This window comes from Plectrocnemia conspersa, unplaced genomic scaffold (genome assembly GCF_051122295.1).
Source record: "Plectrocnemia conspersa isolate PC_06_02 unplaced genomic scaffold, ASM5112229v1 ptg000004l, whole genome shotgun sequence".
Classification (NCBI taxonomy): Eukaryota; Metazoa; Arthropoda; class Insecta; order Trichoptera; family Polycentropodidae; genus Plectrocnemia; species Plectrocnemia conspersa.
This window is the reverse complement of record NW_028277168.1, coordinates 6,132,675-6,148,814: the sequence shown is the minus strand read 5'-3', so window position 1 is coordinate 6,148,814 and position 16,140 is coordinate 6,132,675. Positions and strand designations below refer to the sequence as shown.

The 16,140-nt window shown below is 29.1% G+C and overlaps 1 protein-coding gene across 4 annotated transcripts in view; it reads left to right on the top strand.

Moving 5' to 3' along the window:
• Positions 1-16,140, top strand: part of GABA-B-R1 (gamma-aminobutyric acid type B receptor subunit 1) — a 333,811-nt gene that overhangs the window by 234,398 nt on the left and 83,273 nt on the right. For 2 of the 4 annotated variants that reach the window (XM_088184582.1, XM_088184583.1), the window contains exon 5: positions 6,809-7,468. In XM_088184582.1, the coding sequence (XP_088040708.1) occupies positions 6,839-7,468 (630 nt within the window). In that variant the 5' untranslated portion in view covers positions 6,809-6,838. Of the gene's footprint in view, positions 1-6,617; positions 7,469-16,140 lie in introns of all 4 variants that reach the window. The other 2 variants (XM_088184585.1, XM_088184584.1) reach the window with 1 other exon arrangement.

Here is a 16,140-nt window from a genome sequence, read left to right as displayed (position 1 = left end):
AATACGTGGTAAGGTATGTATTAATGTGCCTATAGAATTTACTACACGTTCCATACACTTTGTTCAATATATGTTTTAAATAACTATACACTCTCGATATCAGTAAGGCAAAAAATATCTGACCATAAAAATACTTAAAATGGGATTTTTAATACATAAATTTCAGCTCCTCATTGCTATCGCCACAATCATTATTATATTTGCTGGCCTAGTTAAGAAGCACTATTAGGATATTATATTATATAAGGTAACCAATTTATTTTTTTCAATAAATATTAAATATATTGAGGAATAAAAAGAGCATGTGTTAAACTTTTATGACGTTTGCGACAAAATGATGAAAACATGCATTTAGGTATGTTGAAAAATAAATAAAGAATATTCTTAATTAGTTAAAAGTTAATTCCAAAACAAAATGTTTTCTGAGTTTTATATCTTTACTTTCAGAATATTTCTTGTATTTAAAATATAAAGTTTTGATAAAATAAAATGACTTTGTTGTAAAGTAATTTCACTTTTTACGGTTTTTGAACGGTAAAGTATAATAAAAGGTAATATTTTATCACATCTCTAGTATATTTAGGTATAATGCTTATAGACTTATCCGTATATGTGTTATATAAAATAAAAAAAGAATAATGCTAATGGCTAAAAGGTGTTTTTATGCCAAAGAAAATATCCATCAAGGGTGCCTTTTTGAGTTTATTTAAATATTTCTATACGGGTATTTGTATTAATACAGCACAAAACCGCAAATGCCTAGATCCCCTTTCAAACCCCATTGAATTTTACCCGGAACCGCCGTCTTTGAAGAATCCTGATCTTTTATGTGCGGCATTTTATAAGGCATCCTTGGGTATTACATTTTCGAATAGATTTAAATTATAAACTTGCAAGTTGGAAGCTGGGTCGACCTGAGCCGTGCAAATTTACATCTTTCATATGACACTTACAGCCAACGTCCAACTTTGGGGTTAGATGATAATCAAAAACGGTTAGACACTCAAAACCTTAATTAAAGCACGACTCCTTACTTTATTAATGCCTTAACTTTATCGCTTAATGCTATGCATAAACTATATACAACTTTTGATCTTATACGTCTGACGTTTTTCACGAACTTGCATAACTTTTTCAATATACATACATGCATATATGGTATCTATCTGTTCATTAAAATACATGAAAATTATATGGAATGTCCTTTATTTTATATAAAATAAATATCACTTTATTTGATACGCATGTCATCTGTTTTTATGTACCATGGATATGATTTAATATTTAATTATAAACATTAATATTCAATACATGCAACAAACTGATAACACTAAAATTTATGTATTCCACGAGCCCAAAAAGTTTGGAACCACTGCTATATAGGTTCAGCATAAGCTGAACTTTTAAGAAGAACATCTCCTTCATGTAAATGCAAATAGGTTTATGAACACTTATTTTGAGAATACATTTACATGTTTACATGAAGAAAATTTAATTCTGTAAGGCGTATGATCTCTTAGAGCAGGGTTTTTAAACTAAGACTCGCAATACAAATTCAGTAAGTTGTATTTGATATCACACATATTAGTTACCAACTAGCTTTTGCAAATAATTTTTTTTCATGTTCTCTAACCTTTATTAATTTTATGAGAAACTTTACTTTATTAATACAAAATCTTGCACCTACGTGTTATTTTTTTTATATTTAATACACAAACTGCCATTTAACTTTTTAATATGGTGCGATTATTTATTCTTAAAAAATGAAAAATATCCTTTATGATAACTATTTTAATATATTTGTATTAACGTATACGCTCGTGCTTAAAAATAATAACACGCTTACACTTTATACGATAGTTATTATTTTTAAAACATAAAAATAATATTTATCATCAAATAAAATTTTGTATATATTTATTTACTAATATTTTATTAAAATAAAATAAAAAACCGTTTAGATATATAAAATAAAATTAGTTAAAAATATGCCGCTTTTATATTTTAATTTCGATATTTGGTTGTATTTTATATTATGGTACAGAACCAAAACAAACAAAATAGGGAAATTTCTTTAGGGAAAAACTCACCTCTTGATTAATATTCAAGTCACACAATTTTTTTTACATGCAACATTTACAAATAACTCATCAGTCTATGAGTTAAATAGCTTAGGATAAAGCTAAGATTTTTCTTAATAAAGGTATATGATTTTTTTAAATCGCGATGCCTTTACATTTGCGTTTCTTACAAACTGCTAAATATTTCTGGAATGCACTATTTGGTTTAGTCCTTCAGCTCATTCAGCGATTATGTCTTAATTTTATCTTTGGTCGTAAAACGTTGTCTTTTCGATGTTTTCTATATTTACGAAAACAGATAAAAGTCGTACAGGATTATACCTGGGCAATAGTGTTTTATGTTTCTGCCTAAAATTTGTGCAAAATTCAAGAGTTGCTTACTCACAATTTTGAGCAATGTATTCGGATTGCTTTGATAAATCTTCAATGTTATACTCCTACACATGTTTCCTCGTACGGTTGGTTGTAAGAATTTGTAGTAAAACAACTGTGTTAATTAAATAAAACACTGGGGATAACCTTGACATTAAATCGAACTAGACGTGCTTTTTTTGTTTTGGTTTTTCAAGGCGCTTACAATAATAAAACTTTGTTTCGATGTTATAACATAACTTGTTATATGTTGGAGCGATATTGTGTTGTTAGCGACTATTGCTCGGAAATTTCTACCTATTTAATTTTAAAGCAAATTTGGCTGCTACTCGTTTTATGATCAAAATTATTGCTTTGCATAAAAATATATAGTATAATGTAAAGTGAAAATAACTAATTATTTTATTATATTATATACATATATAGTTATATAGCAAAACATATTTTAATTTAGGTAAAAAAAATAATGAGATAATTAAAAAATAGTATAACGTTCAAATTAGGGTCATCGCTTAGTCTTAAAAAATATGTAACGTTTGTTGCTGACCAAAACTCTTATGATTAGCGATTTAACACTATCATAAATATTTCATATGGACACAACATCTTCACCTAAAATTTTCTCAGACATTTGCACTACTTTACTGTTCTTTATAATATGGTCAACTTAAGAATAATAATTACTTGGTAATTCATTTACAAAAAAATGATAAGCATGACAACATGCGTTGTCAATATTTGGCTACCAAACAAACTAAACGTCTCATATAGCTGACTCATAATTCACTAAGAGACGTTTTTTATAAGCACTTCGTATAATTCTACAAATGTGTTTTAAAAGATAATTACTGTTTTATTTATATAAATATAAACACATATACCCTTTTTGCTTTATAAATTTGATTAAATTTCATTTTACTCTGTAATATATGAACTGATAGTGGATCGCGCACTACTATTTTATAATGCATAATATGTATTTCATTATCCGAGTTCTCTGAATCATCAATTTGTGAACTGTTTCATTTGAAACATATTGCGTCAGAGCTTGAAGTTATAAAGTCATATTACTTTTACATATATTGTTAATTGCCGGTTAAGAAAGCTTTTTGTTAATATATAAGTTTACGGTACTAGTAAATAAAAATAGCATAATATTAAATAGTTTGTATGAGTATATAAATAAAATTAAATACGTAATGATAGTCAAAACATATATGATACTAGAAATAAAATATAAAAACGAAACAATTTTAACGACAATTGAATAACCGAGTTAAATCATCCAAACGATCGAGATTCAAAAATTGTATTAATAAATACACCTTTTCGAATACTTCTTAATGTCAATATCCGTATATATAATTATTAAATGGAATGAGAATATACAGGCAAATATCAATTAGGACTAATTTAAAATTAACTCGAGCGTTGAGCAAAATTATAGCACACCATAATATAACATTAACCTTTCAAGGTTTGACATTTAACGCTTACACAATAGTTAATCGTGTATGTTTATATACTAAATTGTACACAAGTACAAAAGGCGCTTCCCTGTCAAAATAAAGTTGTGTACAGACGTGCTAAAGTGTCTACTGAAAACTATGAAACACAGCCAAGTTTCATAAATTTATAAATAGGCGTTTTATTACAACCATGTAGAGCATACCAGTCCTAATTTACGAATGAAGATATCATGATTTATGCTGTCACAAATAGTTATATAATAAAATACATGATAAATAAACCGTAAAACGCTCATTATTATTCATCTGATATTTTATGCAGTGTCATAAAAATCTTATTTATATTTATGTATTATTTATATTTGTAATAAAAAAGCACTGTGGTTGGGGTAAGCAAATATCGATCTGGTCCCGCCTGTATATCGTAGATAGACGAACAACAATAGAAATCAGTTTCGGCGGCTGATTAAAGTGGATAACTTTGCCAATTTTATAGCAAATCTAGCAACTTAAACTCTCTTTCGTGCCTCTCTCCACTTTTGTTACTTGAGCTCTGTCCCTTTCTTGCTGGAAGCATCGGCTTAGTATCATTGCGCTCATACTACTGAGCTAACAAAGCTAAGGAATCGAATTTCCTTTCGCACTGGTTCCCTTATTTATATATAGAAACTAGGGATTTTAATTCTTAGATCTTTAAGAACTCTGGGAATCGAAAGTCTCACTTTGATAAATCCTGTAAATTCTTGGTATTTAAGATTTTCATATATAAATTACAGATGTAAAAATATTAATATTTTTTATTTATGCGTATGAAAAAAATTACGTGAATTTGTCTCTTGGCCAAATATTTTTTTCATTTGGCCTAAAAATTAATTTTGTAACTCGTGTGCTTTATTAGAATTTTTATCAGCAATAAAAAAGTAATCTCTCTCTGGCAGATTTTAATTTATTTAAATTATCTGATGTCTAGACCTTCGAGTCAAGGAACTTATTTTATTAAGCCAAAGTTTTTTGTTAGTGTTATCATTTAATTCTTACAACAACATTGATAAACTTTTATCGTGCGTTGCATGCGTCTCCGACGTGGGTTTTCTCTGGATTCTAGTCACCGAGCTGGATCATTAGATGCGAAGAGAGAAGCGGCGGCTTCTAAGATTCTCAATGTGCTAAAGTTGGGTCGGCCTTCTCTTCCTAAGCAAAGTGTCTGAATACTGAGAAATTATTATTGGTTATCCACGTTCCCGTATAAATATTCATATCCCTCTCAATGGAATTATTTTTTGTCGCTCTTTTTTAGGTAGGATGACCAATAAAGTTTTGATAAAATAAATTGCAGTTGGCCACTAGAACAGAACAGCAACGGCCATCTTAATACTTTTTATACTTTCTGGGTTATGGTTTGTACTTTTTAACTTACGCTGGTAAAAGATTTCTCACGGTGTGTTCTAATTTTAACATATAAACCCATTATATAAGAATAAAACGCTTGATCACAAATCATATTGGCATTTTATAATTTAAAACCATAAGCTAATCCATCCAATTGGTAATAAAAGAGTGTTAAAATTGACGGACCTAACATTGATCATCGGGTTATTTCATGGGTTTGTCCTTAACATAAGAAATAATAATATATCAATAATGTTTTATAATTTTTTTAACAACGATTATGGTGATTTTAACTACTGATAAAACTTTCTACTCTAAAATGCCAAACCATAGACATTGGCTAGCTTAATAATATGCCTTAGTTTAAGTTTTGTGTATTTTATAATTTTATAGCCAACATTAAACACGTCCTAAATTAAAAAAAAATAACTTACAAGCTCAGTTTCTTGATATATATTTTTTCATGCATATTTTAAATATATATATATATTCATATGTTCAAATAACAAAAGCTAAATATTCTGTCAATCATTTTTATCAGTGCGTGTTTGACCAGTGAAGTTTAATGTGATTTATTTGGTATTTCATCAGAAACAGTAATTATCTCTTTTCGTTTAAAGATCTTGTTGTTTAATACTTCGCATTAGTTATTCGTTCATTGGAATAAATTATTTGTATGCCTCAATCAACGTCTAAAACATTTTTACAATAATAAATTCTCTTCTATATATTTTTTCTCATAACAAAAGAAATTAAATTGTTACAGTGCAATTTTTTTTAAATTATTTAAACATTAATTTATTACTATACCATAAGCTGTAAAATTATTTGCCATTGTTGTACTTATTTAAAGATATATGAATAATATAAATGATTAGTTAACACTCGATAATATTTTTTACGGCATAGTGGCAAAAATTTTGTCATTTTTTATAATATTATACTATGTATTATTTTTTATCGTGATGTAAGGACATTACGATCCCAAATTTATGTTAATAAATATATAAATAAATATATTTTTTACAATTAGTTAATAGTTATACTTATCTGGATTAACAATGGATTTTTCTTTACTACCACAATCATTATTATTAGTAAAATCAATTATCAATTATTATCATATTTTTTAAACTACGTTATTGACAATGATGCTTACGTGCACGATTGTTTTTTGCTGCATTTTTTTTTAAATTTCTTATTTATTATAAATTCAACTTACGATATTATTTTAAATGTTCAGGGGTTTCAAATAAATACATTAATACCCACTTTAAACTAACGCTTAATTTATTTTATTTTCCAGAATGAAACCCTCGACCATCGTCCACCGCCTACTACATTATTGACAATGATCCTTACGTGCACGATTTTATTTTGCTGCATTTTTTTTTAACTTCATATTTAATATAAATTTAACTTATGATAATATTCCAAATATTTATGGGTTTTTAAATAAATACATAATACTAATGCTTAATTTATTTTATTTTCCAGGATGAAACCTTCGACCATCGTCCACCGCCGATGCAATGGCCGACGGTAACCAAAGGATCTTTCATAGAGACGGCCTCACCATTAAGTGCTTCATATCCACCTTCGACGTTCTTTGACCTCCGTTCGAAAGCCAGGATGTCGTCGCCGAAGGGTCGGGCGAATGTCCGAACTAAACTAGAACTTATGAACCCAACGAATACGCTAAGCACTAGCAGGACAAAACCAAGAATCAAGTTCAAAGCAAAATCCTGCCCACCCGGAGCGATTCTCAACCACCTCGTGTTAATATTGAATTCAATTGTGATAATAATAAATAATTTAATAAGAAATAAGCTCAAAAATGTATTTAGTGATTTGTGTAGTCGTTTAACGTGCTCAAGCTACGGACAGGCGATCAAATGTACTTTGTGGCGGAGTCCGCTCGCAAAGCGAGTGCTTTTCGTGACGTTTTTAATTTCGCTACTCGCCGAAGCGGCTTCGGCGAAAAAGCAAGAGGATGAAGTTCTTCACATCGGCGGAATATTTCCCATAAACGGAGAAGGTGGCTGGCAGGGTGGGCAGGCTTGCATGCCAGCTGCGTACTTGGCTTTGGAGGACGTCAACAAAAATAAAGACCTTCTCCCTGGTTTTCAGCTGAGATTACATAGCAACGACAGTGAAGTAAGTCAACATCACTACACAATACTAACTATATACATGATGTTTCTTATATGAGGTTTTTTTCGTCATTTAAATTAATATTTCATACATAACTTATTGAACCCTTATCAACACACTGCGTATATAAAAGTTCTTTCAATCACTTTTTTATACATATATACCCAAATTTCGTACGTTAAATTTACCCAAAGTGATACAGATACCAATAACCGCAAATAGTTAATTATCCCCTATATTTAATATTATCCTTATCCTTGCAATATTTTAACATAGATCAGCATCAGTCATGAGCTCTACATTAATTGCTTGCAATACAATATTATTATTGAAAATGTGAAAAGTCCTTTATGCAAATATATCAACACATTATTTTGCATAAACTTTAAGCATATAACAAGGTATATAAAAGCCTAATTCATAATGTATGTTACGAATATCTAAATTAACTCATAGTTACAACAATAATTCCAAAATAATGATATGCTTTTGTAGTTATTCCATATCTCTATTAAATACTCTTTAAACTAAAAAGGAACATACTTATAGAATGTAATATTTCTGTTGACTAAAGTTTTATAAATTTACATATGTATATATATATATATAGTTCTCATATATTTCATTTTTGTGTTTCAATTTAATATTTTTTTTAACTGAAAGGCGATTTTTTCTAACGATGTAAAGCAAATCGTAGTGGTAAAATAGCTTCATGATTAGGGATTCCAATCCCGGGATCCCGGGATCCCGAACGATTTTCAATACCCGATGAGTCCCGGGATTATAAAACATAATCCAGAATTTTTTGGATTGATTGATTTATCAAGCACAATCGAATTAATATTGTCAAAATAGTTATATTTCGTGTACAAACTTGCGCAAGTTGCACGTGTCATCTGTGAATCTTTGAGGCTGTGAGTCTGAAGTGCTTTTTCAGCAGCAGGCTGCTTAGGAACCAAAATCAGATCAAGGCTAAATGATGAAACGCTTGATGTTTTGATGTTACTTCGTGAGTTGTATTCAAAATAATGTTTTCAATTAATTGTGTCTATGAATGTACATATGTACATACATTGTCAAAAGCTAAATTTTTATCTTCTCAAATAAATATATAAGACCTTCCCTTTTTTATTTTTATTATATTATTTTCTATTTTTAGCCCAAGACTAAAATTATAAGTACTTTATACATTGTACGTTATAAAAAACAGATGTAAAAATATATCGTATTATTCATTTTAAATCATTTTTTTGATAAAATAACAGGAAAATTATCCCGGGACTGGTCCCGGGATCCCGGGATCGGCTAATTGCAATACCGAAATCCCGGGATCAAAATTTTGGCCCGGGATTGGAATCCCTACTTTTCGACCTATAAAAAGGCGTGCTTATATTTTTTTTACTAATCCATAGGAAATTATTATTTTAGACTAAATTACAGTAATCAAATTGAAAACACCAGAGTAGCCAATCATTTTTAATATTATCAAAAACATTTATTTTACAAAAATTAAAGGTTATAATTTGTTCAATATAACAAAAAATAAAATTATTTTTTAGTAATAATAATATTAAAAACTATGAATAAATAATAAGTACTTATTTTTTGTGCTATGTTGTTATTTAAAATTACTTAAATAAATTTATTATCGTTATTTTTCTATTGTATTAATTTAATTAATTAATAAAAAAATTGTTGATTAACACTTAACAAATTTATTAAATATTTTAATTATGGCACCCTATTTTTTTATAAAAAAGATTCTAAGCATTAATGCTGTTTGTTAAAAAGTTCGAAGAGTATGCAAATTGTAAGAGTAAAAAGTTACTTTCCGGAGAAAGAAACAATCCATTAACTCACTCTCATTTCAAGTACAAAACACAACACCTTTAATTATGAATATTTTCCCTTTACGAAATTTAATGATTAAAAAAATACCAGAACGTGTCAAGCGCTTGTTTTTACCGACAAACTTATAATTGGCCTTCGTTTTGGTTAGTTTTCCTGTCACTAATTGGTGTTTATTACAAGGCTCTCGTTCCACTGATAAAATCATACTACAAATATCTTTTTGTAAAGTTGAGCTTCAAGTTAATTATTATTTCCTACATTTTAATAGAAAATATATTATCAAAATATAATATTAAATTATGTAGTACATATATCAAGTTGTCACATTAGTCTTTGCGTTTTATTTTCTTTCATGTGCAAAATTGTATATATTTTTGTAAATTACCGGTAGTTTCACTATTCATTCGGTGTTTGTTTACAGTAGTCGTATAAATGATGCTATTTATGTAGTAACGAAATATATTTTTTTTTAATCTTTTCAACCCTAAATCAGCGATGGCAGTCGAGATAAAATAACCTCTGTTAAGCTTTATTATACTTTATGAGTTTCAACTCAATCATAATGCCACAAAATCAAATAAAAGCATCTGTAATGCTATGAGTAGGATTGCTATTAATTTTAGAAGGTGTCAAATGTGGGAATTTTGAAATTGAATATCTACTTAAAAGCGAGTAGTTCTTAGGATATTAAGACTGCCATCAAAGCAGTTCCGAGATTACCGATACAGAATCTAGCACAAAAAGTCAACGTCTCACAGACATTTAAAGAGTTAAAAAAGGTGTTAATTTGCACATTATGGATATTTATTAAATTTTCTAGGAAAAACCTTGCGTAGTGAATCTCAATATGCCAATAATTAATGATTCTAGAACAGAAAAATTGTTACTATAATTGAGAAGTGGATCCTTTACTTTAACACGCGACATATTTGGATAGCAATACCTCCAATTTCAACCCCAAAAACAGGATTATTACCCGATAAGATAATGTAATGCATTAAGTGGGATATTAAGGGCATAATTTATTATGAGTTATTGGATTATAGGCAGAAAATTATGACAGACACATAGTGTGTTCAAATAATTTGTTTAAAAGCGACACTCAATATATAAAATACCTTCCCTTATAAATTAAAGAAGGGTAATTGTAGTGACTATAGACTTATGGAACAACCTTATACAGATTTTACTATTAGCTTATAAAATCACCTACATTTGTAGCAAATTTTATTTCTAATGGCACATTTTTTGTACGTTAGTTTATTTCTAGTATTTTTTTATAGCATTTTACTTTGTAGTACTAAATAATAATTAACTTTATAGTAATAATATAAAATGAATATACTCAAAATCCATTTACCTTTAATATTATTACTATTATTATTAACTGATTTTACTACTTTATTATATAAATATAATTAATATGCAATAAACGAGGTGTTGACAATCAAACTTATTCCGAGGAATTACAGTTTTGGGTTCTGGAACATGAATTCGAGTCAGGACATCCGCAATCACCAATGGCTGTTGCTATCCGGCTCCTTTTTATGCTGGCGTTGCACATTTATCTATTTAATGTCAAGTACACTTTGTTTTATTTTATTTTATTATTTTAAGATTTTTATTTTTCTTACTATGCAATATTTTCTTTGCGTATTTTTTGTATTGTTTCAATACAATGTTTTTGAAGTTACCTCAATGTTTGTAACGCATTGGGGTAACCTTTAATATCACGGTGGGTTTTTTATTTAATTTGAATAAACAGCTAATATATTTCTCGTACATAAATAAAGATTGTTATAATATGTTACATGTATCTATTCTTTTCTGCTTTAATAATATTTTTAATAGCTTACTCATGATTTGCATAAAGTTCAAAACTTGATAAAATAATAGTACAAACTAAAATATTTTCAATATTAAGTGCGAGAATTGATAACATGTTTGTTCTCCTTTCATTAGTCCAAGTCACCATTATTCATGGTTTACATTTATCATATGATTTATATCACAAAACCTAGACGCGTAATTCGTAACCATACATCGTTTACCTTCCTTTTAGCGGTCCCGTTCTCAAAAAACAAAATCGTTTTATCCTTTCACAAAACACATCTCTCTTTTCCGATCCCACGATAAATTGCAACACGAAGCAAGCGATCCGCATAAATTATCCGAGCAGTGGAACTTTTCCTTTTTTCCTACTTCGGCACTCGAAAAGATCCGCTTACATTTGGTCACCGATGAAATTTCTCGAAAATGCTTCATAAGCGCTCAAAAGCGAGCGAGTGAAACTTCATATTGATGGGATTTTCTACCGAAAATTTTCCGCGATGCGGAATTTCCTTGTGAAAAATTAATACCCAACTCGTGCGCTTTCCCAATGCTCCGAATCGATGCGCTCAAATGCCTTTCGCTGTAACTAATTTATTGTATTAACGAACAATACAAATTGCTTCAATGCGCAATCACTGATAGATATCGCTATAATCACGACGCAAGTTGTGTAATAATTTAATAAACTAAACTGCTACATGAAGCCATGAGATCAGCATAATTATTCCGTGCCGATAAGCGCTAACGGGCGAAAGCGTCACTTTCGTACCGTTATCTAAATCCGGCGATAATGCGCAGTTCAGTTAAATTTGTAACACGTTTGCAGTGACATTAGCAACGTTATATAAATATAAATAATAAATATTGAGTAAATATGTACATATATGCAATGCAATGCAAAGAAACAAAATTAGATGTTTATTTTAAGAGAACATATTTATTGCTTGTTATTTGAATTAATTTTTTTTCAAGCTAAGCATAAAAATATAAATATGTCTCGTGGGTTTACTTTAGCTACTTACTTATATTTTGATTAAATATTTATTCTTAAATTTGCTATTAATATAGAGATATAATAAAAATCATAATACTTCTATAAAACGTATAAATTCGCGGTGTCTACAAAATGAAATATTGCATTTCTATATTAAAAAATAAAATTGTTTTAATTCCTTGTATACATATTTCACTAATGGTAATTAATTTAATTAAGTTTATTCAGTTTTTAAGTTAATTAATGAAATGCTCAACATTGTATGTTTGTTGGGCGTTTCTAATATAATTACGTATTGTAAATGCACTCAGAAATGTACATAATATCATTAACGTAATTAAATCGTTTTAATTTGATTACAATAGACGATATTAGAGACACATAATATATAATACATAATTTTAGTTTAAGTGTGGTCGTTATTTTTATTAAAACATAACAATATTAAATAAATATTGTCGTAATAAAACTCTTGTTTGTATTACGTATGGTATTTTTTTCTTCTAGTAATTTTCAAGAACAACTATTTCATATAAAACTCGAACAAAACTGCATTAAATCATACAATATAAAATATCGCTTCCTAGCGATAAGTGCTCTAGAACTTTTGATGTTTTTGGCGAAAGTTGATAAAGTGTAATCTAAAAATGTTACTAAAACAATACAATGTGTTTTAGAAACCATTGCTTCTTTAATATAAAAATAAATAAGATTTATTATTGCTTAAACATAATAAATTATTTTTTTGCGTTTTAAATTATTAGATAGAATAATCAAATATATCGTTGATTTGCTTTCTTATTTTTTATCAGTTTAATAATTTTGTAAGCTTATTTATTAATAAGTATTTACCATTTTTTATTAAGTATATATTTATTAAAAAATATTAAAAATTTAAGCATCATCACCACATGTAGTTTAATGTCGTAAGAGGCAAACTTTATAAATTCAGATCTTACGTTTTGAAGCGCGGTGTTTAATTATGTTATTGTTAATATTAACTTAGAAGTAAATGCTTAGTTTGAGTTCAAAATATTGTATCATAATATTGTATTTTGAAAAAGTAGATTCGTTTTAAAACCCAAAAATGATTAATTCACTTTTTAATGTTTAAATTAATTGTTAAATAATTGATTTTTTATATCAGAATCTCTGCAGTATATCAATGATGGCCCATTGAAATATGTTTTTCGTGGAACTTTAACTAGGAATTTTAGGATTTGATAAAAATGTGATATTGTATTTTAATTGAATGAATTCTACAGCCCACTATAGTGTTGCTTTTTCACGAAATTTTGCACTGTTTTCCACATTCTACATGTATCTCTAATCTCATTTCTCATCCTTTCTGCTCTTGCTCGCGATGCAGATCTATTAGTATTTCTGTAGTTAGCTTCTAACCATGTTCTTTCAACCACTAATGAATATTGATTTTAATGATTGATAGCTCTCGTTCATATGAAAACCCGTCAACGCAATTATGACACAGTTTCCCCGAGCAGAATTGTGAATTCTCTTGGAAACCCCATGTTTAATCGATGATCTTGTGGCAGCTTGCGATGTGGAAATTATTTCTTTCAAAAGTATTTGTTAGTATTACACTTAAATGAAAGCAAATTGTATACAAATATGTACATAATTAAAATATTATTTTATTTAGGTAATTAGTTTGATGGTTCTAAAACCTTTTAAGATCATCATGACGTGATGCGTATGCCTCATGTACCCTTGTTCGGTGACCCTTAGTTTTTACATGATGTTTATATTTATAATATTGAATATGGCATCATTAGACTTATCCGCCAAATAAAAATCTGCACATCAGAATTTTAAAATCACATATTACATTCTTTTTAATTGACACGATCTTGTGTGATCCTTAAAGAGTTCATAAATTAAATATAAAAATAAATGCACATTCTTATAGACCTTTAAAACTTCATTTACTAGATAGATTAAAATTAAATAATTTACTATAAGTAACTGACATTTATAATGTAGCATAGATATATTTGTCTCGTATTTTAGGGAATGTGCCATTTCAATTAAAGATCTTATTACGGTATTCTGATTGGTGAAGAATTTCTCTCTTGATGAAGTTATGTGACATGTATCCAAATGGTTTTAGTATGAGCTTTAAGAATAGTTTTAAAAATCTCTAAATGTATTATAGTCTAAAAGTGCAATGTTCACTATATTTTTTTTAACTTGTTCAGGGCTTTACGCCAAGAAAAAAAAATACTATTATTCAAACAAATAAAAATATGTACTTACATAAACAATTAGAACACAATACGTCCATCAACCCCATATATGAATGTCATAAATGAATATTATACGACAAATATCTGTGCTTATTTTGAAGTTGTAAAATGCTCTTGCATGCGGTTAAGCATGCAATTGCTAGTAATTAATAGGCGCACAAAAACGAAGCTCTTTCAAAATTTCCAGCTTTTGTATATTCCTTACCAGCAACTTTAAGAAGTGCTTTCCCAAGTACACTCGTCAATGCAACTCGAGTGAATCATATCGCAGCATAACTTGTAAGAATTTTATAAAAAATAAAAAGGCATAATATTTATATTAACTCGTGTATATACATATACCCGAAAAACCTTTTTTGGACCATTTCTATCAAAAGTAAATCGGTTACATTGTTTGGCAACAAAGTTTGGTATTGCGGACTAAGTAAATATACAAGGTACACAATTTATTTGAGCTCCTCAATTGATACGCGTATCTCCAGACAAGTCTTAACATCTTTGAGGATTTATCGCATATATTTTCTATATGCTGATGACATTCGAATCGGTTACTACTTTTTTGCCATGTAGTGTTATCCATTTCAGAATAATTTTTGCTTCAAAATATGTTATGGAATGACACTTTTATGCTATGTTTAATATCAAATAAATGTAATTTACAATTCTCCATTAAATTGCTTATCATGCGCCTTTAGTAATCACCATTGACTGTTATAGTCTGACTTTCAAAAAAGTAAGGCTCAATGACGCCGCCTGACCGCAATGACACCAAACAGTCACTTTTTAGGCATGTAATAATCTCTCATTATTCACATAAGGATTTTCCCGGCTCCGTATGTGGTAATTTTGCTTATTAATATACCCAGAGAGGTGGAGATGTGCCTCACTAGAGAAGAAAATTTTCTTTTCAAAAACAGCATTAACTTCCTGCAGCTCTAACACCCAATCTGCGCAAACTTTTCGCTGTCCATGATATATAAGCTTCAGTTCTTGTGTTATCTGAACTTTATACGGGTGTAGGCTTAATTCCAGATGAAAAATGCGCAAAAGGACCCAAAAAAAAGTCCAAAAGCTGTGAATGCCAAAAAATCGACAATTCCAGATCTTCGATCACACTTTCACAGTGACATCAATTATTTTTACTTACGATGAAATTTACCATAATCTTTCCATAAATATCGATATACAGATCATACATAATTGTTATTTCTGTAGAAACGTTGAGTGGTGATTAAACGATCCATTTCGTAAATGTGTTGTTGCAAAATTGACACTTTGCACACGCGTGATTATCGACAGCTGTTTGCTTTACAGTGCTGCCAATATAGGAAACTTTAATTGGATCACCTTCTATATACTAACAATTGTTTATCTTCAACTTTTTCTTGCCCATTATATACAACACTTTCATGTTATTTTAATAGAATAACCCATGATTAATCTTCTATCGTGTTACCATTTTTTCTCAATTACTCGCGTTGTGGGAAATCTTTGAGTAATTCACGTCAAACAACCATTGTACCACGCTCCCTGTGTGTAAATAAGAAATCATAAATCTTCAATTAGGGACTGGGCGTCGACACGGAGCCAAGATTAATCTTGACCCAGGAAAGAATAAAAAGAAGCACAAGAAATACCCGCGTAGTGTTAAGGGGAGAGAGGGGTTTTAGTGGTAGGGGTAGGTGCAGAGAACCTTTTTTCGGGGTATTCCCCAGGGCTTCCTAATGGCACAC